Genomic DNA, 25,331 nt, shown 5'->3' with positions numbered 1-25,331 from the left:
ACTCAAAACTTTCTCAGGTTAAGATAAAAATAATTTGCCATTAAAGTAAGGAAAGCCACTGTAGTAGTTAGCAGACATGCATGGAATTTTATGAGCAGTTTTGTTTTGGGGGGAAAACAGGCTTAAATTACAAATGGAAAAAATACCCTGTTACCCTTCCCAGAAAACAAAAACAAAAATGGAAAACCACAGTCTGCTGAAAGGAGAGGAGGGTTAGGGTGGAAAGGAGTCCTGTTGGATTGAGCCCCTCCCTTGCTGGGAGGGAAGGAGGAGGGGCAGGGGGATTTGCAAGAGAGTTAATCAGTGTGGATCTTCAGTGTGTGTTCAGACTGTGCGATTTCTCCCAATCCCTTCATCTCCATTCTGCTGTTCAGCTTTTGTATTTGGGGGGGTTGGAAATTTCCATTTAGTTCTTTTGTATAGTTTCCTTTCTTTGCTGAGAACCCCCTCTTTCATTTGTTTTACTTACCTCATGGGGTACAGGTACAGTAGGGGCTCCTAACCCTGATGATGGTCCCCGGAATCTGGGCTGCCTTGTGCTCGACCTCTGTGACCTGCGTTTTCCCTTGATGATGGGTCACCTTTTCCTCTTTCATTTAGTTTAAGATATATCAGGTAACTTTGGGCTGTGTACTCTGGGTCCTGGTGTTAATACACCTCCAGAGAACACTGGTTTTTTAGCAAGCAGTGGCCCTGGTTAGGTTCATACACAGGTACTAACTGCTCTCCATGGGAGGGGCCCAGCAGTAGTTCAGGTTCCACAGCCTCCGCTGCGCTGTTTTCTTCTGTCCTGCGCATCTCCACGCAGAACTTAAATTGTAGTTGAGTACTCAGAGCCTTGGCTAAACCACCTTCGATCTGTCCCACACACTCTGGGACGAGCCCGGGACTCCTGTCCCTGAATCCTCTTCTGTCTCCTCTTTGTCCTTACATTTCCCTGCCTTCTGGGGCTCCTTTCCCTGGTCTGGCTTTCTATCAGTTTTTCCTGCCTGAGATGATTCCACCACCCCGCTCCATACTGGGAGCTGTGCTTGGGGCAAAGCCACAAAGGAGAAGAGAGGGGAAACTCCCCAAAAACTCCCACCCCCTGCTCCTTGGACTGTAAGGGCTGTTTTTGTTGGGTCCTCTGGTCAGGAGAGATGGCGTTTCTGTCAGTTCTAGCCTTCCCGCACCACACGGTTCTGCTTTTAGAGCCCCTGTTTCTGGGCAAGGCTGCCTCCCCTCACAGCCACTCCTCCAGGGTGGACTCTTCCCCCACAGCCTGTCAGCTTGAGTATGCCCTGCAGAGTCCCCAGATGTGATCCAGTCCTATTTCATCCAGAGGTTTGAGTGGTGGTTATACCGCAGGCGGAACAGTGGGCTTCCACCATCTCGGCCAGAACTAAAACTCCCACTTTCTTGTCAACGATTCTTGTCACGTTGAGGGCTGTGGTAAATGAGGTCCCTTCTTGTCCTGTAGCTCTCAGTCTTCAGCTCCAGTCTGCTCATCCTCACCAGCAAGATCAGGGCTCAGAATAAGAGCTGGTGTTAAGGGCAGATATAAGCTGTTACCAGGTTGCAAGGCAACACTCACTGAATGGGCAGGCCCCACAGGTGCCCCTCCCCATATTCTTAAGTGCGTTTTTTATCTTTTAAGCAGACTTATTGAGCTAGAATTCACATACCACGTAACTCAGTAATTTCAGTTGCACAATTTAGTATTTTAATGAGTCACTCAACCATCACCGAAGTCAGTTTCAAACATATTCACTACCCTAAGTGGAAACCCTCTTCTCATTAGCATCACTACCATTTCCCCACCCTCCCAGCTCTAAGCAGCTACTAATCTTTCTCTGTGGATTTACCTGTTTTGGACATCTCATGTAACTGAAGACATGGCCTTTTGTGACTGACTTCTCCTTAATAGCGCTGTCAAGGTAAACCACGTTGTAGCATATATGGCCAAATAGCCCTCATCTTGATGCACCATACTTTGCTTATCCATTCATTAGTGGACATTTGGGTTGTAGTCCACCTTTTGGCTATTCTTCATAGTGCTGTTACAGTTCATGTATGCATTTGCATGTGTGAGGATGTATATGTATATGACACACATATATATGTATATTCTGGAAGTATAATTGCTGGCTTATATGGTAATTCTGTGTTTAGACACTTAAGGAGTTGCCAGACTCTTTTCTGAAGTAGCTCCCAGCACTACCATCCATTTCTCCACATCCTCAGCAGCGCTTGCCATTCTACCTCTGATTATGGCCATCCTGGAGGACAGGAGCTGGTGCATTTGGCATTTCCCCAGTGCTAATGGTTGGACAGCCTTTCGTGTGTTTATCATCCATTTATATTTCTTCTTTGGTGATATGTCTGTATTTAATTGAGTTATCTTTTTATTGTTGGTTGTGGTGAGTTTTATATATTCTGGATTCAAGTCTCTTATCAGATATATGATTTGCAAATATTTTCTCTTATTCTGTAGATTGTCTTTTTCCTTTTTTTTTTTTTTTTTTTTTTCAGTACTAGGGTTTGAACTTAAGGCTACTCCTTGAGCTACTCCGTGAGCCCTTTTTTGTGATGGGTTTTTTTGAGATAGGGTCTCATGAACTATTTGCCTGGGCTGGCTTTGAACTGCAGTCCTCCTTATCTCTGCCTCCTGAGTAGCTGGGATTATAGGCATGAACAACCAGCTCCTGGCTGCTACCTTTTTGCTTTCTTAATGTGTCCTCTGAAGCACAAAAGTTTCTAATATTGATGAAGTTTGATTTATCTGTTTTTTCCTTTGTCACTTGTACTGTTGTGTCATTAACTAACCCAGGGTCACAAAGATTAGCTACTCTGTTTTCTTCAGAATTTTATAGTTTTAGCACTTACATTAAAGTATGTGACCCAGTAACTTTTGAAAGTGGTGTGAGGTGGGGATCCAGTGTCATACTCTTGCATATGGATATCCAGTTGCCTTAGCACTATGTGTTGAAGACTGTTTCTTCCCCCATTGCACTGTCTTAGCCCCATTCTTAAAAATCATATGGCCATAAATTTGAGGGTGTACGCTAATATCTCATGTCTATTGCATTGATCTGTATTTCTAGGTTTGCCAGTACCACGCTAGGTAATTCTGGGTGCTGGTGGCTCACGCCTGTAATCCTAGCTACTCAGGAGGCAGAGATCAGGAGGATCACAGTTTGAAGCCAGGCTAGACAAATAGCTCGCGAGGCCGTATCTCAAAAAAAACCAAACAAACCCAAAATAAGACTGGTGGAATGGCTCAAGTGGTACAGTGCCTGCCTAGCAAGAGCGAGGCCCTGAGTTCAAGCCCCAGAACTGCCAAAAAAAAAAAAAAAAAAAAGATACTCTGTAACATATAGTGAGCTTCCCAGTGTCAGGTATGTGCAACAGAATGATGACTCTATTAAGAGGAGAAAGTTGTTCGAATCTTTGTGTGACATGGGTATTTTAAAGATTAAAATGAAGAGTTTCAGTCTCTCCAACATGGGATCCTGTCCCCCATTGCGTTGGTGCTATATCCGTGATCGTGGTTGTCCACAGCATTATCACAGGCTGGCTTGCCACAGAGCACAGAGTTTGGGTTTAGCAGATCCCTTTGGGACATCTAATACTCATCCCCAAAGGGCCATTGAGGTTCAGGACCAGTCCATAGGGCTGCTGCTTTTGACCATATTGACTATGATCTGTATACAGAGAACTTTAAATCTCAGAGATGTATCTTTAAAATAGAGATGGTCTGAGCTCACCTTCATTGGATGAAACTGGGCAGGTCTACCTGAAAATACACATTTTTCCAGTTGCTGTTTAAAATGAACCCCCACCACAGGTTGTCATCAGTGTTATGTAGATAGAACTACTGCCCTTGACATATAAGGTGATATTTAAAGTCCTCTTTAATAGCTCAGGTTCAGTGAGATCAAACAGAACCAGGTATTGATTTCCTTTAAAAAGAAAAAAATACGAGTTTTCCTGATTAATTTGGTCATTAAAAAAAAAACAAACCTGCATTTTAGTGCCTTTTCTCTGTTCCCTTTATCTACCCTTTTCCAACTAGACACGTAGCCAGAGGTCAGGTCCTGTGTAATGAAACTGCAGAGCCAGAGTCTGATTAGGCCTCAGCTTTGCCACCAAACACAGTCTGGCTTATTATCATGTGGGCTGTTTAATCCAAACCAATAGGAAGTGTGCCCTGAGTTGTGACCCCCAATTAAAGAGTCTTCGAGCTGCCTTCCTGCCTCACAAATAGAAGGTTGTGGTGCGCTTGCAGTCTGCTGCCCGCTCTCAGAGCATGGGTGTAAATGTTGCATTTGATTGGCTCCAGGCTGCAAGTGTTATAATAAGTTATTCAACGCTGTTAACACAGGACCAACCAGAGCGTGCCTCCCTCTCTGTTCCAGCGTGTTCTCCTGCCCATCAGATGGCTGCTCCTCTGCTGGAGTCTTTGGAAGGTTCTGGTGGCTTTTGTTTTAATTGGCGGGCTGTAGCCGCCTCCTGTGGTGTGGTTTTCATTAGAGGGGCTGCCGAGTGGGGTGTCCTCCAAGCCCAGCCATGAATATTAAACATAATACAATTGCAGCTTTCTGACCAATTAGTTTTCTTTTCAGTGGGCGAAGTTGATGAAATACCCGCTCGCTAGACAGTCACGATATCTACCACTGGCTGCTTTTTGTCCCTGGAAGCGGGCGTCCTGGCAGGCGTTTGTGCCCGTTTGCTGTGCTACCTGCTTCCCAGCGCTGCTTGCTGGATTCAAGTGCGGAGGTGGCAGGCTCTGCCCAGGGGCACCGTGTTTCAAGTCGGTACCACGCGCTGTCAGATGTTCAAAGCCCGTATCTGCTTCGCGATATGAATTTGATGGCTTGGGTGGACTTAGCACTGTGGTGTCTGCATTTCTGTGTGGATGAGGAGCAAGGGCGATGCCTCTCCTCCTTTGTAGGAAGTTCAAGTGTGTTTTGGCCCACTTTAGTTTTCCTTAGTGCTGTCAAGTGTACTACCACTGTATTGCTCAGTGTATTTGTTTGTTTTGTTGGGAGCCGTCCATGCTGCTTTCTATAAATACAATAGGAAAACAGATGGCAAACTTTGAACTTCTGGACCAAATCTGTGTTTGCCTTTGTCTCTTTAACAGCCAAACTGTAAATTATGGAGTATGAATATTCAAGAGGGGCCCTCTATGGGAATCACCACACGAAATACACCTTTATTAACCACATAGGCTCTGAAAGGTACTGGGGCGAGCTGTGTCTTTCCCTGCATCCTCATGGATGCTCTCAAAACAGAGGGCTTGGACGCCATTGTGTTCTTCTCTTTGTCCCACAGCCTCAGATCTTTTACCTGCAAAGGCCTAAGCACAGTGTCTGTCTCTACCTACTAACGGAAGAGGTGTGTTTGTTTAGGCACTTTGTGCCCTGCATCTTTCTGGATGAGGGATTAAGTGGCGCTGCCCAGCATCGCCTAGTCAGTCCATGGTCTAGCCAGGAAGGGTCAGTGGATCTCTCCTCTGCATCTGAAGATAACTCTGTAAATCCTGCTTCATTTACCATTAGCTAAGAAAGAGACAAATGCATTCTTTTAAACACTGTGAAACAATGGGGCAGTCTGGAAGGTGTGTGCACAGTTTGAAGAATAGCAAAGGCCATTTGTGCATAGCCAGCACCCTCGGGGACTTTGGGCCACTCCCAGTCACAGATGAATTCTGGCTTCATAAACAATGTGAAAGTGTCTAAAATAAAAAGACAACCACCTTCTTGGTTTTCATTCTACCCTTGCCAGGCCTCTTCTCCGAGGGAACTGTTGTTACAATAACAGTTGCAATAACTGTGTCCTAACAGAATTTTAAGTAAAACTTTTCAGTTAAACAGGAAGCACACACTTTCAACACTGAACTGGAAAGCACACAGTGGTGTAGAGAAAGGCTCTTCTGTGCGCCCCTCTTCCCCAGCAGTAGTCATCCTCCTCAGCCCAACAGTTCTCTGGGCTGTGCACCTGCCCAGCATAGACGCCTTCGTACCCCTGGCACGTGCCTGCTCACAAGCAGGACCAGGTGCACAGAGGGCTGCCTTTGTTGGCAGATAGGGATCTGCCTCCTCCTCTAAGGACTGTACCGGGCTCCACTGTATGGATGTAAGGTAATCGCTCTAACCAGCACTCCGATGACGGGCTGGTTAATTGTGCTATCACCATCCAGTCATTCAAGTTCATGACAGCTTTAATGTTCAGTGTAATTTTTCTTGTCAGTCTAATTATCATTCCTTAATAGGTAATGTCTTTGTCCCTTAGGTTGCTTTTGAGATCACTTTGTCTCCTTCCATTTTATAGATCATACTCAGACCTGTGTTGTTCTTTACTTTCTCTGATTAGTTCTCACTGGGCTAGTATGTATGACTTGCACTAATATCAGTGCCATCAGCCATTTGCCTGTTGCCTCTTGGAACACCTTTTGGACATATTCTGGCCTGTCTGCTACCTTTGATGTCACTTTACGCTGGAGAATACGCTTGTGTAACCTCCTTCATGCATTTAATTTTCAGGGACTCTATGGTCATTTATAGAAGTTTTATATAGCTTTTTTTTTTTTTTTTTTTTTTTTTGAAGAAGCCTCTGTGTTCTCCTGATCCTCCCTGCTAGGCATGTGCCAGTCTTAGACCTTGCCCCACCCCGCGAAGACCCAATCCCACTAGTTTTGAGATGTTCCCTCCTGAGGGGCAGCTCAAGTGGCCCTGGAGAAGCTGCTGTCTTTGGGCTCAGCAGTGCCCAGCACTGTGAAGTGATTTGCAGCGGAAGGGTCTCCACTGCCTGAAACAGAAGCCCTGTCTCTTGCAACTGAGAACAGTACCGTGGCTGAGGCCTGTGTCTCTGTGCACCTCTGCAAATAGAGCCTAGACAAGTTCCCCCAAGTGGAGCTGCTGCAGGTCAAGTGAAGAATGTTTGTCATTGTGTCGAGCACTGCACATCAGTGCTGAGGTGGGATGGGTACCATCATGACTCACTGTCACAGTGTCTTGGAGGCCGTGTCGCTCAACTCTGGCTTTGCTGGGCAGAAGGGCAACAAGGGGTAATGCATTGTAGCTTTAAAAATAATTTCTCTGATTACTTGTAAACTTGGGTACCGTACTCATGTTTAAGAGCCATCAGTATTTCTTTCTCTCTGGATTTTTTTCTCACATTTTCCCTCACTTAATTCTGAGTTGTTACTCTTAACTTGAGGGAATTTGTTACAAGAAAGCAGCCCTCTGTTGCTGGTGTTTTTCCCAGGTTACCATTTGCCTTCGCTGTGACTTTTTCTACAGTGGAGAAAGTTAAATTTATAACTGTATAGACAGCTATAAAAGCTTTGGTTTCTGGGGTTTATGATGCTGAGAAAAGCTTTCTGTGTCTTTTTTTGTTTTTTTTTATCTGCTGCTGGCCGTGAAACCCAGGGCCTCTCATATGCCAGGCAAGCCCTCTGCCACTAAGCTGCATCCCAGCCCAGGCTGACTTGTCTCAGCTTCCCAAGTGGCTGGGATTATAGGTTTGTACAACCATGTCTGGCCCTAGATGAGTACTTTTGCACCTTAATTATGTTTAACTCTTTGAGCCGTCTGTGATTTACCTTTGTGTAATATGTGTAGTACAGCTCCAAGTGGAGAAAATTATTTTGCCTTTAGCTGACAGTGTAAAAGGAGATGTTCTATTAAAATTCTTAATGAGTGGCTGTTTTTTTTTTTAATATAGCTACTGATTTTGGCACATTAGATTCTGAATCCTCTTTGACGTTTCATGTGTCTTCTAATCCTATACAATATTTAAACGGGAAGCAAAAATTGTCCATTTTGGAAGACTTTTCATTAGGAATGGACGTTCCACTGGAGCAAACCTTTCAGATCTGGGGAATGACCGTGTGGCTGTCCTTACCGCACTGGGGTGAGCTGTGCTAGGCGTCCCCACGATGGTTTCCTCCTTGTGGTGGTTTTATTATGCTCTCACTGATCCTCCTCACTTTACTTGGGTTTTCTGTCTCATGGGGGTCAGTTTGAGTAATTTTTGTCATAGCACATCCTTTATTCATCTTCAAACTTGGATATTAAAAAAAAAAGAAAGAAAACCTGAATAGATAATATTGGCTAAAGAAACTGAACCACAAACCAACCACTGCCCTGACTATGAGAACGAAAGTCGATCGTGTGGCTTTGCTTTGCCCCAGGCAAGCTGTACCAAACGTGAGCTTTGCCCTGAAGTCACCTTTGCCGGTACTAACCCCATAACCGCCTTCCCTGGCATCTGCACAAGTGCTCTTGTGCGTGGCCTTTGTCAGGTTCCACTGTGCGGTCCTGGGAGCTGCTCCTGTTGGTGGGTGGGCCCCCTCAAGTGTGTACGTGCTGACGCATCAGCGTATGCTTTACATGCGGTCACAGGCTCTTGTGCCAGCTCTCATGTCCCTTCCCTAGAGTGCTGTTCATCTGCAGGTGCTTCACTTCGAGTCCTTTTCTCTTTCAAAGCCTGATGGGTGAAGCAAGGCATGGAAGTTGTGGTTTAAAATTTCTCCTCAGAACTCTGAAAGTAGTGTGTGCGTGCTCACAGAACTCCAGTCTAGGGCATAGAAAGTTTTAGGAAATGCCACCTCCCTCTGTGTCAGACTCACATGTATAGTCATGCTTAACATAGTTTAGGGCAGCACTTGTCCTTTTCTGACTTGGGGCATAAGTTCTGTTTTAAATTCATCTTCATAGTCATTAATCAATTTGCTTACATTTGACACATCTCAGTTTGAGCTCTTGTAGCTAATTGCAGGAGCTAATAAGCAGGGTGGTGTCTGTGGTAGATGAGAGGTTTCTGGCTTACCCTTATGTAAAAATTAAAAAGCAGCTTTGAAAGAGGTTCTTAGATTCAGATTATTACTAGGCCAGTAATGATCACAAGATACATGTGTAAACAATTTTTCTTGTGAGTCTCCTGGATGTAATCAGGCGTGAAAGCACCCCCTCAAAATGTCAGCAGGAGGGCAGTGGGCCCACCAAGTCCAGGTAAATCTCACACCTGACAAGAGTTAGCTGACCAGGAGGGGCAGAGCATTAGATTAATTAGTGATTAATTAGATAATTAGTGATTAGCAAAATCACTGCGACAGGCTGCTCAGGCCAACACCAGTGTGAAGTCCCAGGCCAGTCACATGTCAGCTGCGTTCGACATGATGGGGCCTAGTGCAGGCCCATGTCCTCCCTGATGAGCTGGTCAGGTGAGCAGCAGGGCCACTGTTGGCTTTGTCCTGAGTCAGTACTGTTCCATGAGCTTTTAAATCATTGTTCTTAAACAGCTGTGGGTATTGCTAACTAGTAGACTGTTTACAAGAGAAAAGTTTTCTATCAGTACTGTAGATGCTTGCAACCGAAGTTGTTTTAGGTAGGAACAGCATGCGAACAGTAGAGTTAGGCCCGCACACTGCTCTTCTTGGGTCTTCCAGGGTGAGGATCCATGACCTTCGCACTGATAAAATCGCCCTGTCGCTCTCCGCTCACCAGCTGGGCGTGTCTGCCGTTCAGATGGATGACTGGAAGATTGTGAGCGGAGGCGAGGAAGGCCTGGTGTCCGTGTGGGATTACCGGATGAACCAGAAGCTGTGGGAGGTCCACTCCAGGTAAGGCCATTCCTCAGTGTTTTTGGGAACAGTAGGTACAGAAAGGCCAGTGGTAGTCCACTCAGTTGTTCCCCAGCCTTCCCTGAATGCCTCCTCACCTGTGAGCAGGCTGCTGCTGCCAGCTCCAGTACTCAGGAGGTCAAGGTGTGGATTAATGTCGCCATACTTCCTGCCCAGCCCTTACTAAGTAGGTTTCTCTAAGAGTGGAACCACTTTCTCATAAGTGCTGTTCTGGTTCTAGAACTCTCCATTTTAATAACCAAAATAAGGTAACTGAAAAATGTAGGAAGCCAGCTCAGCTAGACCATGGTGTGACTTCTCACCCAGGTGCGGGTGTGCCACCTCCTCTACTCCAAAGTCACAATGTGTGGGATCACAGAGCTCAGGCAAGGACGGATTCCTCATTTCAACCTTGAATGAGAATATCCTAAGCGCAGGCTGATGGCTTCACACATGTAGGTATGTTTGTGGTAATGGCCCCTGACTGGTTAAAATTTTTTGTGTGAGCCTATTTCTTAATTTCTGAGACAGCCTGGCTTGGAGCTAGACTCACCTGGAGCTGATGAGGCTGTCCCTACCTGGACCACCTGACTCGTGCCTCCAGTGAGAGCCTAGTGTGGAGGTGTCCCTGACTCTACCTTGGCACTGCTATGGCTGTGAGTATAGTAAGGAGACCATGAACAAAGAAGCAGTGCAGCCTTCTCCTACTTTAAGGGCGGGTCAGTGACTTCAGCATCCTCAAAGGCAGCCATGCACAACTGGTTTCTTTCCTGAAGGTGGTTCAGTGCTGTGGCCAAAATTTATCAGACCAAAGCCTAGGTGCCATCCATTCCATGCAGCTGTCTGTCCATCCCATTTTCTGTGGTGGTGCACTGTGTAGCCACCAGGTGGCACCAGAAGGCTACTCAAATTCCCAGCCCATGTACTTGGGAAAGCCCAGTACTAACCCATAGGTTTGTGCCAGCCTGGGTTTTTCCCGGCACCTCTCATTTTTCTGCAAAGCTGTGCTTGCACCTGTGCAGCACTCAGCATGCTTGTCCTTCCCCAGAGCACTGTTTCACCCCTACCTGTTGAGGCCTCCTGTCCAGCATTCAGTGACTATATCCCTCCATGAACAGCCTTCCCTCCTTCCTCCTGGCTGGCTGTAGTGCCAGCAGCCAGGCCTGAGACCAGGTCCTCCCCTGCCTCCCTCTTTGGAGCATCCTGTACTCTAGCGATGAGGTTTGTCATTTTCCGTGCCATTCTGTGTGGGCCTGACTTGTGTCTCCCATTCATCCTTCAGGGGCTTCACTGAGTCCCACCTTGGAAAGCTTGTGACTTCTGTGTGCTGTGGGGCACTGGCTGTGTCTTACTTTCCACGTATTAGCAACCTACAAGGTGTACACTGACCAGAGCAGGTGCTACAGAGGGCTCACTAATAAGGCAGGAGAATCAATTAAAGGCTCAAGGCTATACTTTCCAGTGTCCTGAATGCTTTTAAAACCCAGAGCACATGTGGCAGTTGTGATGTGGCTGACAGATCACCACTAAATTCACCCCTCGGCCTTTTAGCCAAGGGGGCAGAAATGGGGCAGGTTTCAGCTCTGGCTCAAGTTGAGTTTGCCATTAGGTTCAGGTGTGAGGAGTGGTACCAGAGCACAGCCCTGCTTCCTCCTCTGGAGCAGGAAGTGTGGCCTGGAAGGCTCCAGAGGCTCTCTCAGCTTCAAGTGTAAGCAGCTGGAGGAGGCCGTGCTCTTGAACTCAACCTCCGCGCTCTCCTCTCCCCCACCCCGTGCTCCAGACACCCCGTGCGGCACATCTCATTCAACAGCCACAGCCTCATCACGGCCAATGTCCCCTACGAGAGGGTGGTACGGAACGCAGACCTGGACAACTTCGCCACACACAGGAGGTCAGTGCTGTGGGCTGGGCAGTTTAGAATGACAATAGTAGTTTGATGCCCCGCCATGTTACTCCCTCCAGCCCTTCCTTTTGTAGACTTTGAGAGCACAGATAGGGTTGTGGTGCCTGTCTGATGTATGCCTTGGCCACCTGCAGCAGCCTGGGAGCAAGGCAGGTCTCATGCTGAGCTTTCCAGCCCCAGGAAGGTGGGCTCAGGGCCTTTTCTCATTGACTGATGGCCCATCTCCCAAGCGCCCACTCTGCAAGTCCACTTTGGGTCCAGATGACATTGTTATCAGGAACCATTCTTCCGTGTAGCAAATGCCTCTGACGGGGGCTATCCTGACCTGTGGTCACCTCTGTTCCTTTCAGACACCGGGGGCTGATCCATGCCTATGAGTTTGCCGTGGACCAGCTGGCCTTTCAGAGCCCTCTTCCCATCTGCCGCTCATCTTGTGACACCATGGCTGGGTACAACTATGACCTTGCACTGGCTTTTCCCTGTGACAGTACTTAGGGAGAAAATCAGGAAGGACCAGTTTTATAAATTTACTTCTGAGCTGCCCTTCATCCTGCAGCTAGAACCTAGAGTTCACCATGCAGCTTCTTCCGTCTTACTGTGCTTATACCTCCTCCTCACACACCCTCCCTGGCACTGTGCACTAGGGACTCAAGGCCTTGATTCAGCTTCCAGTCACCAGACTTTCTCCTTCAAGTCCTTGTGGTGTGCTGGTCTCTGGGCTTCCTGCACCCCCCAGCCTTAGGATCACAAATCAAGTATTCACTCAGGATGGTTTCCTTTTTGTGTGTATGGTTCTGGGGATCAAACCCAGGGCCTCAGGCTTGCTGGGCAAGGGCTCTACCACTACAAATCTGGGACAACAGAGCTTTTGCCATGCTTTCTAATTATATATTTATACAGTTACTTCTTTGAGGACTATTTTACTTACTATTATGTCTACAATATGTGATATAAAGTAAACATTTTCTAGTACTCACTGATTAAGCAGCCAGTCGCCCCAGGGGATGGAAGTTGATGCAGGTGTAGAGGGAGGCACCAGGACCGCAGGCCCCTAAGATCAAACAGTGTTGCACAAGAGGATGGGCCAGGGGTGAAGAGGCCCACTGCTGCCTCACTCTTGGCTGACACTTTCTCTAAACAGCTATGGCAGCCACCTTCAGAATAAAACTCCAGAGAGAAACAGGATCTATATGGGATCCAGTGAGATCAAGTTTACCCAGTAGGGGTTGTGTGTGGAATTTTGTAACTTTTCAAATTCCTGTAAAGCCTGCACCAAACACACCCCTGGATGAAGGCCACCAACTCTCACACAGATCGCTACCATGCAGGAGAGCACCTGACAAAACGGAAAACGCAAACTCACTGTGCCGAATATCCAGGCCCACAGGTGAAGGCCACAGAGGGACTGTGAGCAGCTGTGGCTTCAGCAGGAAATACGGAGCCTGAAACCTAGAGGGCTCAACCCAAACAGGCGAGGCACAAGGGGCCTGTAGGAGGGACAGGCAGGGAGCTGACAGGCCAGTGAGACTGGTTGCTACACACACCCCAGAGGGAAGCAAGGCTTTTCTGCTGCCCACGAGTGTCACTGGGAGGGCTCACCCTCACTCTGATGCTTCTGTTTTGCATGGAGCTGGAAGCCAGGGCCTGTGTGCACTGAGCCCCACCTCTAGCCCAAGCCTAGAAGTTTTGAGATAGGATTAGCTCTCTTGATCTATACCTTTAAGTGCCCATTTCCAGCTGAAGAGCTGCCCTTGCCACCCAGAGCACGGCCTCCTTTCTGGTGCCTGCAGGAGGTTGGCTGTCCTGTTCCCTGTCATCCAAATTCCTTCCTGAGCCACCCAGTTAGCGATGAAGGGTTTCGTTTGCACTTATCGTGTGTGGCTACCCCTGCTAACCTCTCTGACAAGGTTTGCCTCAGGCCCTGTGCTGTTCTCAAGAGCAGTGGCCCTCCATTCTGATGCGCCATTCATCTTGCAGTAGTCACCAGCTTAAGGGTAGCCAGACCCAGAAGGTTTGCTAACTTTACACATTTTTATTTTTCACTGCCAAGGGCTAGCCCAGTATAGAAATCACCCCAGTTTTCCCCCAGCATCGCCCATTCATGGCCTGGGCTTTGGAAGGAGAATTTACTGGACCCAAACTTAAATCTTAAAGCACACCAGCTAAGGCAATTTTCGGCTGTAAACCTGATGTTCCCTGACAGAAGGAGAAACCCGTTCGAAACCAGTGGTCACAGACAGCTCTCAGCCTTTCCAGCCCCACCTCACTCCATCACAGTTTGGAGTGTGAGTGGCTCTGCAACTCCATGTCCTCGCTAGCTCTTCTGTACTCACGTTCTTCCTCCTGTGCCCGCCACTAAAGACAGGCCACTGGGGGACCAGAGGGCAGAACGCTTATCCCAAAACACTACGACTCGCCTCCCTACTTGTGTGTCCTGATCTGTTCTCACATTAAATGTTTTGAACTTACTTGTGGCTGTTTCTTCCTCTCTGCAGTAACTCCCATAGGGCACTGTGCCTGCTTGCTGTCCACTCTTGCAGTCTCTCCACCATGGCTGGCCCTGCTGTGCAGCCCAGAGGGAAGCAGTTCTTCTTAGGACCACCTCAGGGGTTCCCAGCCCAGGAGCCAGAGCCCCACAGTGGGACATACCTACATCTTCTGGGAAAAAGTGATGCTCCTGCACAGCCCATGTTTGAAAGATGTTGGAAGTGCAACATCACCTGCCCCACCACACAGCAGTCGCAGCGTGGTTGGCTGTTTGTGTCCCAGTCAGAGGACAACCTGAGTTCCCAGCAGTAAGGCTTTGGTCCTTTCAGAAAAGGAGGCAGCCCTAAGAAGCAGCCCCTCCCCCACCAGAACTTGAGGCCCCACATTGGAGGGGGGGGGTTGCTGAATGGCATACACTGGTCACCAACCCAGTTTTGCTCAAAGTTGTAGAGAAAGGGTCTCCTCTGGTGAGGGTGCAAGCCCTTTAGTGACAGCCATCTGGTGGCTGCCGTTAGGGTAGTCCAGCGACAGTGGGTCAGACAGGGCCGCCCCCTCCTCCCTGACTGGGGCACTTGCTTCCAGCAGCAGCTGTGGCAGCAGTGAGCTGATGGTGCTGGCCGATTGGGCCGTGGTGCCTGTCACCCCATGCAGCCAGGCCAGATGGTTACCTGGCTACTGTAGCAGGGCCTGCAGCGACTTGGACAGGGCTGCCTCTAATGTGCACTAGCAGATCCCTGCCTGCCGGGCTCCAGCGGATGCCATGTGGGCGCCGGCCTACTCCCGGCCTCTGCTATTGAATGTAAGCTTCCAGGAGTGGCCATTTGTACTGCACTGGGTCTTTTCTTTGCCTAGGAAGGGAGGGAAGCCCCCCCTTCTTTCTCCCCATCTGAGCCCATCCTGTTGTATCTGTTCCTCCCCTGCTTCGTGTGAGGATAAATGCTGCCTAAGCTTCCTCCTGCGCCCCCTCCACCTCACCACTGCCCATCAGAGTGGCCCACAGGGTGCCCACACTTTCCCGGTACAGGCCATGCTCTCTGTTGCCCTCACCAGAGGCTCAAGTCCTCGTGAGGCACGAGGACACTGCTGGCACTTGTTCAAACCGTGGCAGAGCTGAACACACAGGTCCCACAGAGGCCCTGGGAAGTCAGTGGTTATGACCCTGGCTCCTCCCACTCACTCATCCCCTCCAACATCACCGCACGAGGACAACATGCAAGGCCAATGGTCACCAGACCCTCACCAAGGCAACCTGGATCTTTGACTCTGCATCAGCCTGCTTGAGTCACAGAACACAGTTTCAGACACAGCAGAATTCAGCCTCCGCCTCACTAACTACAGGCCTGGGGTGGAGGCATGAACAGAAGACCCCTGAACTGCTTAGTGACAAGGACTAGATCCATGGATAGCTGCTCTCCCATTAGCCTCTTGGAGCAGAAAACAATAGAAAGGTTTTGTTAGTGTCTTAACACCTTGTTCCCTAAGAGGCCAGACTTGGAATCTGCTCTGGTCTTGCTCTGTCCCTTACCCATAATTCACAGATGACATGGCTGCAGGTTTCTGCCAAACCGTTCCCGGCCCTTTGTAAACCAAGGTGACATGTGCCTCAAACCTCCATACTCTGTCAGTGCCCACTTTTCCCATAGGTGACATGGCAGTAGAAGACAAGGTTCCATTTTCAACTCGATTCTGACAAACAACTGAAGACTATGGTGAGAGAAAGTGACCGCCCACCCGGCCAGGGACATGCGTGTTCTCTACCCACAGCCTGTGCACTTCGCAGAACCTACTTATCAGCACCCTTCAAATATTTCCACAGAGTTCCACCCAGTGTCTTTGGTCTGCTGTGATTTCTGATGGAAGGAAGATAGCGAGCCCAGCGTACCTGTTCATCACTTACCTGTGTTAGAGCAGAGTTCAGCACAAACACATCACCTGCTTTTGGCTGCCACATGTGAGGCTACCTTCATTGAGCTCATGTCCCCATGTTAGGATGGGGGAGTGGCTACACTACTTCCCAGTCCATGCAGCTGGAACTCCCTCTGCACACGCCCAACAGTGGGCAGGTAACAGGGACCACTCCTCAGGCCCATGCACAAAGGCCAGCAGCCTCGCTGGGTGCTGGGAATCAACCTGCCCCATCTAGGAGTAGGTTTGCACCAACTCCTAGCCCACAGTGACTGCTCCAAGTTGACAAAAGGTGCAAAGCACTCAGAGCTGGCAGGAGGACTCCAGGGGAATTCTGCAGCCCCCAAAGCCTGACCCTGCCAGTTACAGACACCCCCAGTGCTTGTGAACACAGGAGCCTGCTCTGAGCAGCATGGACTCAGCTCACAGAGTCATTCTCATTCTCATTAGCTCTGTAGATAAGCCAAGCCCAAAGCTTCAAAGACATCAGGCAGGCAGCGGGCTGTGCGATACCACCACACCTCCCCAACTGAAACTCAGGGCACAGGGACCAAGGGAAGGTTATTTATTATTTATAAAAACATACCGCATTCATGAACTGCCTTTGTTGAAAAGAACAAAATCAGAACAAATTGGGGGAGTCCCAGGATCCCCAAGCCTGGATGCACAGGCACGTGGTGCTTGAGACACTGCAAATCTGCTGACTTTCAGGGGCATGGAGGCCGAAAACGTGATTCCAGACACTTCGTGGATAAGAGCGCCATGATGTCACCAATCCACCCTGCTCAACCACCACACCCAGGCCTAGTAACACTCTAGAACCCCTCAGCTGCAGCCTGGCAGCCAAGAGGCCCCCCGAGTGGCAGGAGCAGGTGAGGGGGCCTCTCCCATGTTGGCAGGGTTTTGTCCCCCACCAGACTGCTGGCACCCTGTGGGAAGGAAACAGAGGCTCTGCCCCCATCCAGGCCTTTGTGGAATCAAGGCAAATCTGAGCAGCAGAGCCCCGTGATGGGCTCCCGCTAGTAGCAAAAGCTGCCTGTGTGTTCAGTGATCACTCGCAGAATGAACCTCCCTCCCAGCTCAGGAACAAGGGCTTCCCAAAGTCCACTGAAGTCGAGGTGTGCCAGTAACTTTGCCCCGGGGCACAGTCTCCAGTCTCTGTTGATCCATCCAACACATAGCTTTCCTCTGCCTGGTAACTCTGACTTGCTCCTCACATCCTCAGCAACAGCCTGGAACTCCCCGACTTGCTGGAAGGTTGGTTATTCATGCCTCCCCCACACCTCAATAAGACTGCACCTGTCGAAGGGGTATCCAGCTACCACCTGGAACCCACCTGGAACAGGAACATGGAAGGCCCTTGAGCACAGCATGGCACTGTGGGGACTGCCACCTCCAGGCAGTGACAGCTACCCACAGGCAGGTGGCTGGGGGGGGGCCCATCCACAGTCCCAGGAGACAAGGCTCCCTCAGCAGCCATCCCCTACCCAAGGTCCCCACTGAGGCCACACCAGGGCAAACATTTGTCCCATTCTGGGTTTGGCACTATAAGCTATGAGCACGCGTCACTGTCACCCACTAAACAGCGGGTGATTGTGCCGTACTTCTAAAACAGGGTCGCACTGAGAAGGTGACAGACAGGCAGACGGGTCCCTGGCTCATTTCCTCTCGTGTACAAAGCAGCCACTTATGCCTCAGCTTCTATAGTGTATGAGAAGTAGGGGAGCTAGGATCGTATACACCACACCTGCCTTAAATGACAGCAAAGGTCCAACAGGGCTGGCAGCTGCCCTGGGAGGGGGAGTGGACAGACATGGGATGAAGATGCCATGGCCCGTTTGCATACCCCAAGGCCACGACTGAGCAAATGAGTGCGAGCACATGCCACATTAAAACTGAGCGAGAGTCTCCTGCATCAGTGGCCAGGTGTCAGGAGTGCATTCTCCAGGGTTCCGGAAGGTGCCTCGCAGTGAGCAACGACAAAGAACCAAACATATGGCAAAGGAACCACGCCACCACCAAGCCATCTGCTGCTGTCGGCCACACAGCCACAGCTGGGGACTTCCTGGTCACAAGTGGTCTCAGAGCACTTGCCTGAGCTTTGTTCTGCCAGCCCCACACACCTGGCCTTCTGCTGACCCACCGTGACAAATGACCTTTGTTTCCGTGCCCCTCCCCCAACTGTCTTTAAATCAGATGCTTACCTGAAGTGGGTACCTCTCTGGCCTCTACCACTGCTGCCGGTGCTGGAGACCTCAGAATCCTGGGCCTACAGTTGGGCCACCCTACCAAGAGGAACCACAGCAAACCCAGCTCCCACCAGCCAGCTGTGAACCCCAGGGTCCTCAGACCACCACAGTGCACACATCCCTGCAGTGCAGACAGCCGGGACACCCCACTGCCCACGTCCTGGCCCCTCTGCAAGGCCCTGGGAACAGAGTGGCTTTTCCTGGCGTGGCCCCCTAGGATGGAGAAAGCAGGTGGGCCCCCTGTACTTAGGCAGGGAAGACAGCAGACTACATCCAAGATAAACCAGGACACACCCTTCCTCCACACAGCCTATTAAAATGAGTTGCCACTGCTCGCTTCTCTCTCTTGTCACCGGATGACCAGTCCCCTTTAATGGAGCTGGGGAGCAGGCAGAAGCCACGTTCATTAACAAACCTTTTTTATTATTATTAGAGATAAAAACAGCACAGTCCCACATACCATACCCTACAGGACTCAAGATGATCGGATGAGTGTTGATTATTTACAGGGGCCTTGGTCTCCCTCCCCCCGGCCATGCGGAGGCTGCTTGCCCCCTGGCAAGGTGCACCTGCTCCAAAGGGGCAGTGGGCAGTCAGTGGCAAAGGGCGATGGTTTCCATATTGAGGAAGCGGACGTGCATTTTGGTCTCGATGTCAATCCCCTGCCAGATCTGGAATGGAGGGGACAGCATTAGGGGGTATCCCCACCGCTTTCCCACCTGCCCTCTTCCTCCACCCACTGATACTCCAGGCCGGTGAAAACCAAGGGGTTACATTTAGAGACGATGAGCTAAGCAAGGAAGAACTCCCATCTGTCTTTTTGCTGGTTAATTTGGCTGTGACATTTCAGTTCTTCCTGAGATTGTCACAGCAAGTTACGATTAAGTCCTGAATCTAAGTCATTTAATCTCGCCCACTACCTACCACCACAGGCTCCGATTTGCATGCAAATTGTGGAGCCCCACTAAGCCCCCCTTTTCATCAGTACAGTGGCAGGACATCCCACTGTGCTGCCCATGTCAGACACTGGAGGACTGGATGGCACAGTCACCCACCAAGCATCTTGCCAGCTGCTACCCTAGCAGCTGCATAGCCCCTGCATAGCCCCGCTATGCAGATGTAATTATCCACTGGGCCTCGTTGTTAATGAGAGTAATGCAACACTTTGATCCTTTTAACCTCCTGGGCTAAGAGATCACCTGTGCTCCAGACAAACTCGTGCCCTGGAAAGGCCACTTCTACCTAGCAATCATGTCCACGACCACACTCCTGGCACCTCCAAGGCGGTCTGGTCAATCAAAGCCTGGACAGTTAGGCCACAAGTCTATTGGCCTGCAGGACAAAGCCCATCGCTCTCGCCACCATGCTCTTTCCAGCTCCTTGGCAACTCCGGGCCCAGGGGCCACAGACAGGGAGAACGGGAATGCGAACAGGACTAGAGGGCCTGGGTGGGTGGTGACTTCTGTCTCCCTGATTATGTAAGAATGTCACACTCTCAAGCTGTCACTCCCAGCATCTCCAGGGATAGCCAGCCATGAGGCTAGAAATGGAAAGCCTGAGCTCCACAGCTCCCAGGGACAGGGAGGCCTTAGGGCCACTTGTCACTATTCCTGCCACTAGGCACTGCCCAGGATGTCACGGAGGACATAGGGAAAACAGAGCAACTCCAACTCTTACTGGGTGGACAACAGGGGAAGACACTGGGACCCCAGAGTGGTTTCTGCAAAGTGCTGGGTAGCATCATAACCAGAGGCACTGAAAGGGATGGGGGGCGACACGAGGAACCCCACAGGGCAGAGCCAGTCTTGAGGAGCCTTTGGGAGAAAGCAGCTGGTCTAAGGTAGAAGCTAGCCCGCACTGTTTTCACAGTCTGCCACCTCCCACAGTCCCTCCTGTCATTCTTTCTTCTTAGGTGTCACTTCCCTGAGTGGCAAGTCCCAGCATAAGCCAGAACGACTTGCACATGAGCAGATTCTGGCCTCTTTCAGCCCTGGGTGGGGTGTCTGGCTGCCAGCCTCCAACCCAGCAGTCCCCATCCCCATCCCCTCATGGTGGGTCTGCCTACCCTGAAGTCCCAAGGGTCCCAGATGACTCCAGACCAGAGGTGCAGACTTAGAGGACAGCACCTGGCCCTGGTTCCATGGGCTGGACCTCTGGAGGTCCTGGAACCCCTCCAAGCACAGGAGCCTGGGCGCTGCCCAGCTGGACCAGGAGCCCATGTGAGTCCTGTTTTGCCTGGACCTCCTTATCTTCCTCAGCTCCCCGAAGGGCCTTGGAGATGCTGCCTTGGGGATATTTAGGTGGATTCTTGTCCCTACTTCCAGATCTGTTGATTATCAAAGCCGTGAGGAACTGGTCTTAACTCCCCACCCCGGAACAGGTTAGTAGCAAATGGTCACCAGCAGGGGGTGAAGGCCCTGTGGAGGGAGGATGGACGAGTGGGTGGCCATGAAGAAATGCTATCAGGACCCAACTGGGGAAGCGAGAGGCAGGAGCGCAGTGTGCGCTCCTGCAGGATGCTAGGAGTCAGGCATGGAGAGTTTCCAGAATCTTCCCTAGTCCCTGGCAGAAGAGAAGGTGACTCCATGGTCTTCCTTTGTGTGCTTACATGGCTCTGACCTCTGGTGACTGTTCCCTTTTCAATGAGCATGACTGAAAGCGGGTTGTCACTGGACCACCCACCCTTGCCCTGCAACTAAGAGCTATGCCACCTCCTGACCAGTGGCTCCAGAGGTCCTCAAGTGCCCCCAAAACTCCCCTGCCCAGGCCCCTCTACGCCCCCACCCCCCCCAGCACCCACCTTTAGGAAGTCCTCAAAGGTGATCCCCTCATACACCTGATCTGGCTCCTGGGGACAGAGCACAGGACAGGACGGAGTGTGAGTGGCCAGATCACCCAACCTCTGCAGGTCTACCTCCTATCCCAGAGTGCACATGGTTGGATTGCTTAGGTAGCCAGAAGAGGGGCCACCCTGGCTCATTTGTCTGCAGCCAAAGCCAGCCAATCTGAACCCCAATGTCCTGGTGGGAGGCTGGTACAAGCTCCCTGGGGCCCACCCCTTAAGCACCCGAAGAGGGTCTGGAAAAGGGTGGGCACAGAGACAAAGGGCCTGCCTTCCCCACACAGCCCTTCCCCCTCCAGGTCCCAACAGCCAGGCCGCAAGACACCTCCTACCACCCTAGGTCCAACTCATCATCGGATTGATAAAACCATTCTGGCTAATCTGCACTAACAGGCCACTGGGGGAAGGAGCCGCTGAGGCCACCCCTCATGCCCAGGAGTCACCATGATAATGTCTGGCCACCAGGGCATGGGGGGAGGGGAGTGGCAGCCTTGGGTTGGACCTAAAATCTCTCACCTATGGGTGTGTTTGGAGGTGCCAGTCTCCATCTGCTTCCTTCCCACTCTGGGGACACCGGATGACATGGGACCTTTCAGTGTTACTTGTGCTCTTACACAACCCAGTCTTCACAACACATGCCACAGTCCCTGGTGACAGTGACTGTCAGCCGACAGTGCCATACACACTAGGCCAGTAGACAAGCCTCAGTTGTCCACACTATTACCAGTTGACCACCAAGAAGGGGCCAGCCTACCTGTGCCATTACGGAAAAGGTCCCGACAAAAAGCAAAACCACCAAGGAACCAAGTGTGGCAATTATCATACAACAGGCCCTGGTTCTGTCCCCAGCACCAAAACAAAAAAGTATAACAAAAAATACATAAGTGGTGGCACCAAGGAAAAGCGTCAAGGGGGCTGGGCCTGGCACTGGTGGGTGGAGAACACAGAGAGTCTGGGGACCTTGATGCCTCCCTGAAACCCACAAAACACAAATCTGAGAAAAGGACAGTTGACACTAGGCTTCAGATTGCCTTCCCAGTGGTGTGACTGACACCGAACATTGATGATACCACCTCACAGCAGCCCCGAGGGGGCTCCATCCTCAATCCCATTTTGCAGACAAGGCTGCAGCGGGGGAGGCCAGGCTGCCATCGGTCTGGGGAGGGGCCGGGGGTCTGCTTTCGCTGAGCAGATGTTTAGTTCCTAAACCATTTTACCAAAACCTCCAGTTCCCCACTGGACTTGACCAGTTGTCTCCAGGAATTCCTCCCTCCCTGTTCTTCCCATCACGGGCACTGGGGCTCCCGAGCCATCAAGGGGAGCTAATTATAGACAAGGCCCCACTGCCAGGCAGGAGGGTGGGCGATCACAAGGAAGGATGGCTGAAGGCCTGGGGTGGAAGGTGACACACCCTAGGCTGAGGCCCCCACAGGGCAGCCCCAACCCTACACACCACAGAGCGTGGCCTCTAGAAAAAGCACTGCGCTCGAGAAAGAAACCACTGCCCGGTCAATAACTGACTTTCGAAGTCCATTAAAGCAGAGACAGTGGGTCACTTGTCTTAGGAGGGCAACACAGTCAGCAACGGGAAGTGTCCCCAGAGGCCTGGTGGGATTGACAGCTGTGGCTTGCTCAGGCCCCGGCTTGGCTACACACACAGCTTGCTCTGCGTTCATCTGGCCAATGTTTACACCAGAAAACACGTCACCACGCACAGGGTAGAGGCAGAACGCCGTGGGCTGAGCAGCCGGGCCTCTGGCTGCCTTCCTGGCTCCACGGCCATCTCCACCATGGCGGGGCCTGTGGCTGTGGGATGCACACTGCACACCGAGCAGCAGGGCCTCAGCTCTGGGAGGCCTCAGCTTCTGAGGTTGCTGGGATTTTATGCAGATCAGCTGGTGCCAGCTGCCAACAGTTTTACTACACCAAATTAAGAAAACTGTCGCCAATTGAAACAAGTGGGACGGGGAGCAATTTGAAGGAGAATGCAATTAAATCAAATGAGAGTTTGGCTCCATACCCTGCCGGGGGATCCCTGCTCTCTCCACCAAGGTGGCCCCTTCCTGCAGTGGTTCATTTGCTGAGTGGCTTTCATAAAGCCAGAAGATAAAACTCGGGCCAGGCCAGGACTGCAGCCCCACACTCCTGGGCTGCTGGCAGGCGGCCTCTGTCCCTCAGTGTCAGGCGTGGGGCAAGACAGCAGGACCAGCATGGAAACCCCTCCCTCCTCCAGACTACGTTGAACATGAGCCAGAAAGGTGTCCAGACACACAGCCACTCTCCACACACAGATGCAAGGAGCAAGGACTTCCATAGGACCCACGCCCATCAAGATGGTCACCTGCCCACCCAAACAGTCCCCTGGGACTGGCAGGCTGTTCCCCACCCTACAAGAGAGGGAAGTTCACAAGCCCCACGAAATTCTTTATGCGCTCCAAGCCTCAGTTTCCCCAGCAGTAAAACAACACTGAAAATGTCTGAAATGGTGGACACTTGAAGGCTGAGCCCCCGCTTCTGTCTCATTACATGCTAGCCTCCACCTCAGGCATTTGGCCTGACACCAGCAGCCTAAGAGACAGCTCCCGCCTGACCCCGTCGCCTCTCCAGGCCCCAGATCGCTTCTGTGTCACCCATTAAGAAAATAAGTCCAGGACACCTGGGCTGTTCGCTGACCAGCCTTGGTGCTATGCCAAGAGCTGCCCAGAGTGTGCCTGCCTGGGGCTGGGAGGCCAGGGCCTTCAGCTCTGCTTCCCACATCACGGAGCAACCCAGGGCTCTTCCTGGGGGCAGGATAAGCCTGGACAGGGTCCTTCACTGCTCCAAGCCAGGCCTTAGAGCATCAAGCAGGACACACATGACCTCTGCCCTCTGAAGCCTCCATAAACACAGATGCCAACCAGAAGCATGCTGCAGGTTGGGGGTGGGTTCTTTAGACCCCCGACTCCATGCCCTTCCCTCCCTCCACCCCAGGGGGCACTCACCATCTGCCCCACGCACACGCTGGCAGCCTCCATCATGGCCCCGTCAGCAATGGATCGGGCTGACTCCTTCTCGATGTGGGGGTTTCCTGAGAGCAATTCCTCCACCACCTGCCGGGCAGAGCAGAAGCATGGTGACCTCGGGCCCCCAGCAAGGTCAGAGGGCAAGGGAGGTGGCAGGGTGGGCAGGAGAGCATACTTTACATTTCGATACTCTTCCAGGGTGATGCGACCGTCGCTGTCTGAGTCGTACATGTGAAACAGAACTGGGGAATGGCGAGAGAGACGGCTCAGACAAGCCTTGGAGCTGGGATGCCCAAGTCAGGCTTCCTGGCTTAGGAGTTCACGCCACACTGTCAGCAAGCCATCAGTGACAACACCTCAATACAAAAGCCCTGGGGGTCAAAAGCAGAGGCCCTGGGGTCTGACTGAGCACCTCGCTTGACTCCACTAGGTCACTAGGTGACTGGCAGCTCTGAGCCCATCTGTGCAATGGGCTGAGGGTCTACCTCAAGTCCTCCAAGGGGCTGGTGAGCTAGAGCTGACGGTCAGGCCCCAGTCCCCAGTGCACTGTGAGCGTGGGTGACAGAGCAGAAAATCTAACAGGAAGCCAAATGGGTGTTATCAAAACGCCTCCCACATCCTGGTCCCTGGCTGGCCCTAGGTGACCCCCAAGGGTAGCAGGGCGCTGGTGACTCTGGCTACTTCCCTGTTCCTGATCCCTGTGGCTCAAAGCCCAGCAGAGGTGACACACTGAGAGGCTGCTCACTGCCAGCCCCAGGTGCTGTGCAAGGCACTTCCCAATCACCTTCTCCTCCTACCCTGACCCCAGCAGGTCAGGGCTGCTCCAGCTCCACTTCACGGACTAGCTATTGAGGCACTGCCCGCAGCCACCCAGCTAAGGGACAGGAACACAGATTTGGCCCTCTATCCATCTGTCTGTCTGATTCCACGGGCCCCACAGCCCTCAGAGCAAAGGGGACACTGGGAGACACCAAGTACCCGCCTGGTCAGAGGGACATAGGAGGCCAGCACAGTGGCTTCCCACCAGCACCATACACATATTCCAGAGCTAAATGGGGCCAAGCCCCGCCGATGTTTTTCTAGTGATGAGGCTGAGACCGGGGTGGGGCAGAGGGAATGTCGGGAGTCATGGGAAAGGCCGCAGGGAAAGGAGACGTGACTCAGGCAACTGCATGCTGCCGGCCTGCCAGGATGGCGACTAAACACAATTCAGAGCCGGGGGACAGTGGGGACTTTGGGACAGAGGCGTGGTGGGCGTGGACAGGCGAGAGGAAGACCTAAACTGAGGCAGCACCTCCCTGCACTAGGGGCTCCGTGTGACCAAATCCTTCCA

General features: G+C 51.4%; 2 protein-coding genes across 3 annotated transcripts in view; one reads left to right on the top strand and one right to left on the bottom strand.

Annotated features, from left to right (window-relative positions):
• Fbxw8 (F-box and WD repeat domain containing 8) overlaps nt 1–13,981 on the top strand; it is a 99,655-nt gene extending 85,674 nt beyond the window's left edge. The window contains exons 9-11 of the mRNA XM_020163664.2: nt 9,437–9,610; nt 11,391–11,501; nt 11,864–13,981. Of these exons, the coding sequence (XP_020019253.1) occupies nt 9,437–9,610; nt 11,391–11,501; nt 11,864–12,008 (430 nt within the window). The 3' untranslated portion in view covers nt 12,009–13,981. The remainder of the gene's footprint in view (nt 1–9,436; nt 9,611–11,390; nt 11,502–11,863) is intronic.
• Nucleotides 13,982–18,556: 4,575 nt separating this feature from the next.
• Tesc (tescalcin) overlaps nt 18,557–25,331 on the bottom strand; it is a 38,002-nt gene continuing 31,227 nt past the window's right edge. Inside the window, exons 5-8 of one of the 2 annotated variants that reach the window (XM_020163670.2) lie at nt 24,179–24,240; nt 23,978–24,085; nt 20,955–21,002; nt 18,557–18,825 (exon numbers count right to left, since the gene is read on the bottom strand). In XM_020163670.2, coding sequence (XP_020019259.1) covers nt 18,748–18,825; nt 20,955–21,002; nt 23,978–24,085; nt 24,179–24,240 — 296 coding nt within the window. In that variant the 3' untranslated portion in view covers nt 18,557–18,747. The remainder of the gene's footprint in view (nt 18,826–20,954; nt 21,003–23,977; nt 24,086–24,178; nt 24,241–25,331) is intronic. The other variant, XM_020163671.2, reaches the window with a different exon arrangement.

This window comes from Castor canadensis, chromosome 18 (genome assembly GCF_047511655.1).
Source record: "Castor canadensis chromosome 18, mCasCan1.hap1v2, whole genome shotgun sequence".
Classification (NCBI taxonomy): domain Eukaryota; kingdom Metazoa; phylum Chordata; class Mammalia; order Rodentia; family Castoridae; genus Castor; species Castor canadensis.
The sequence above is the reverse complement of the archived record's forward strand: the minus strand, read 5'-3'. Positions and strand labels throughout refer to the sequence as shown.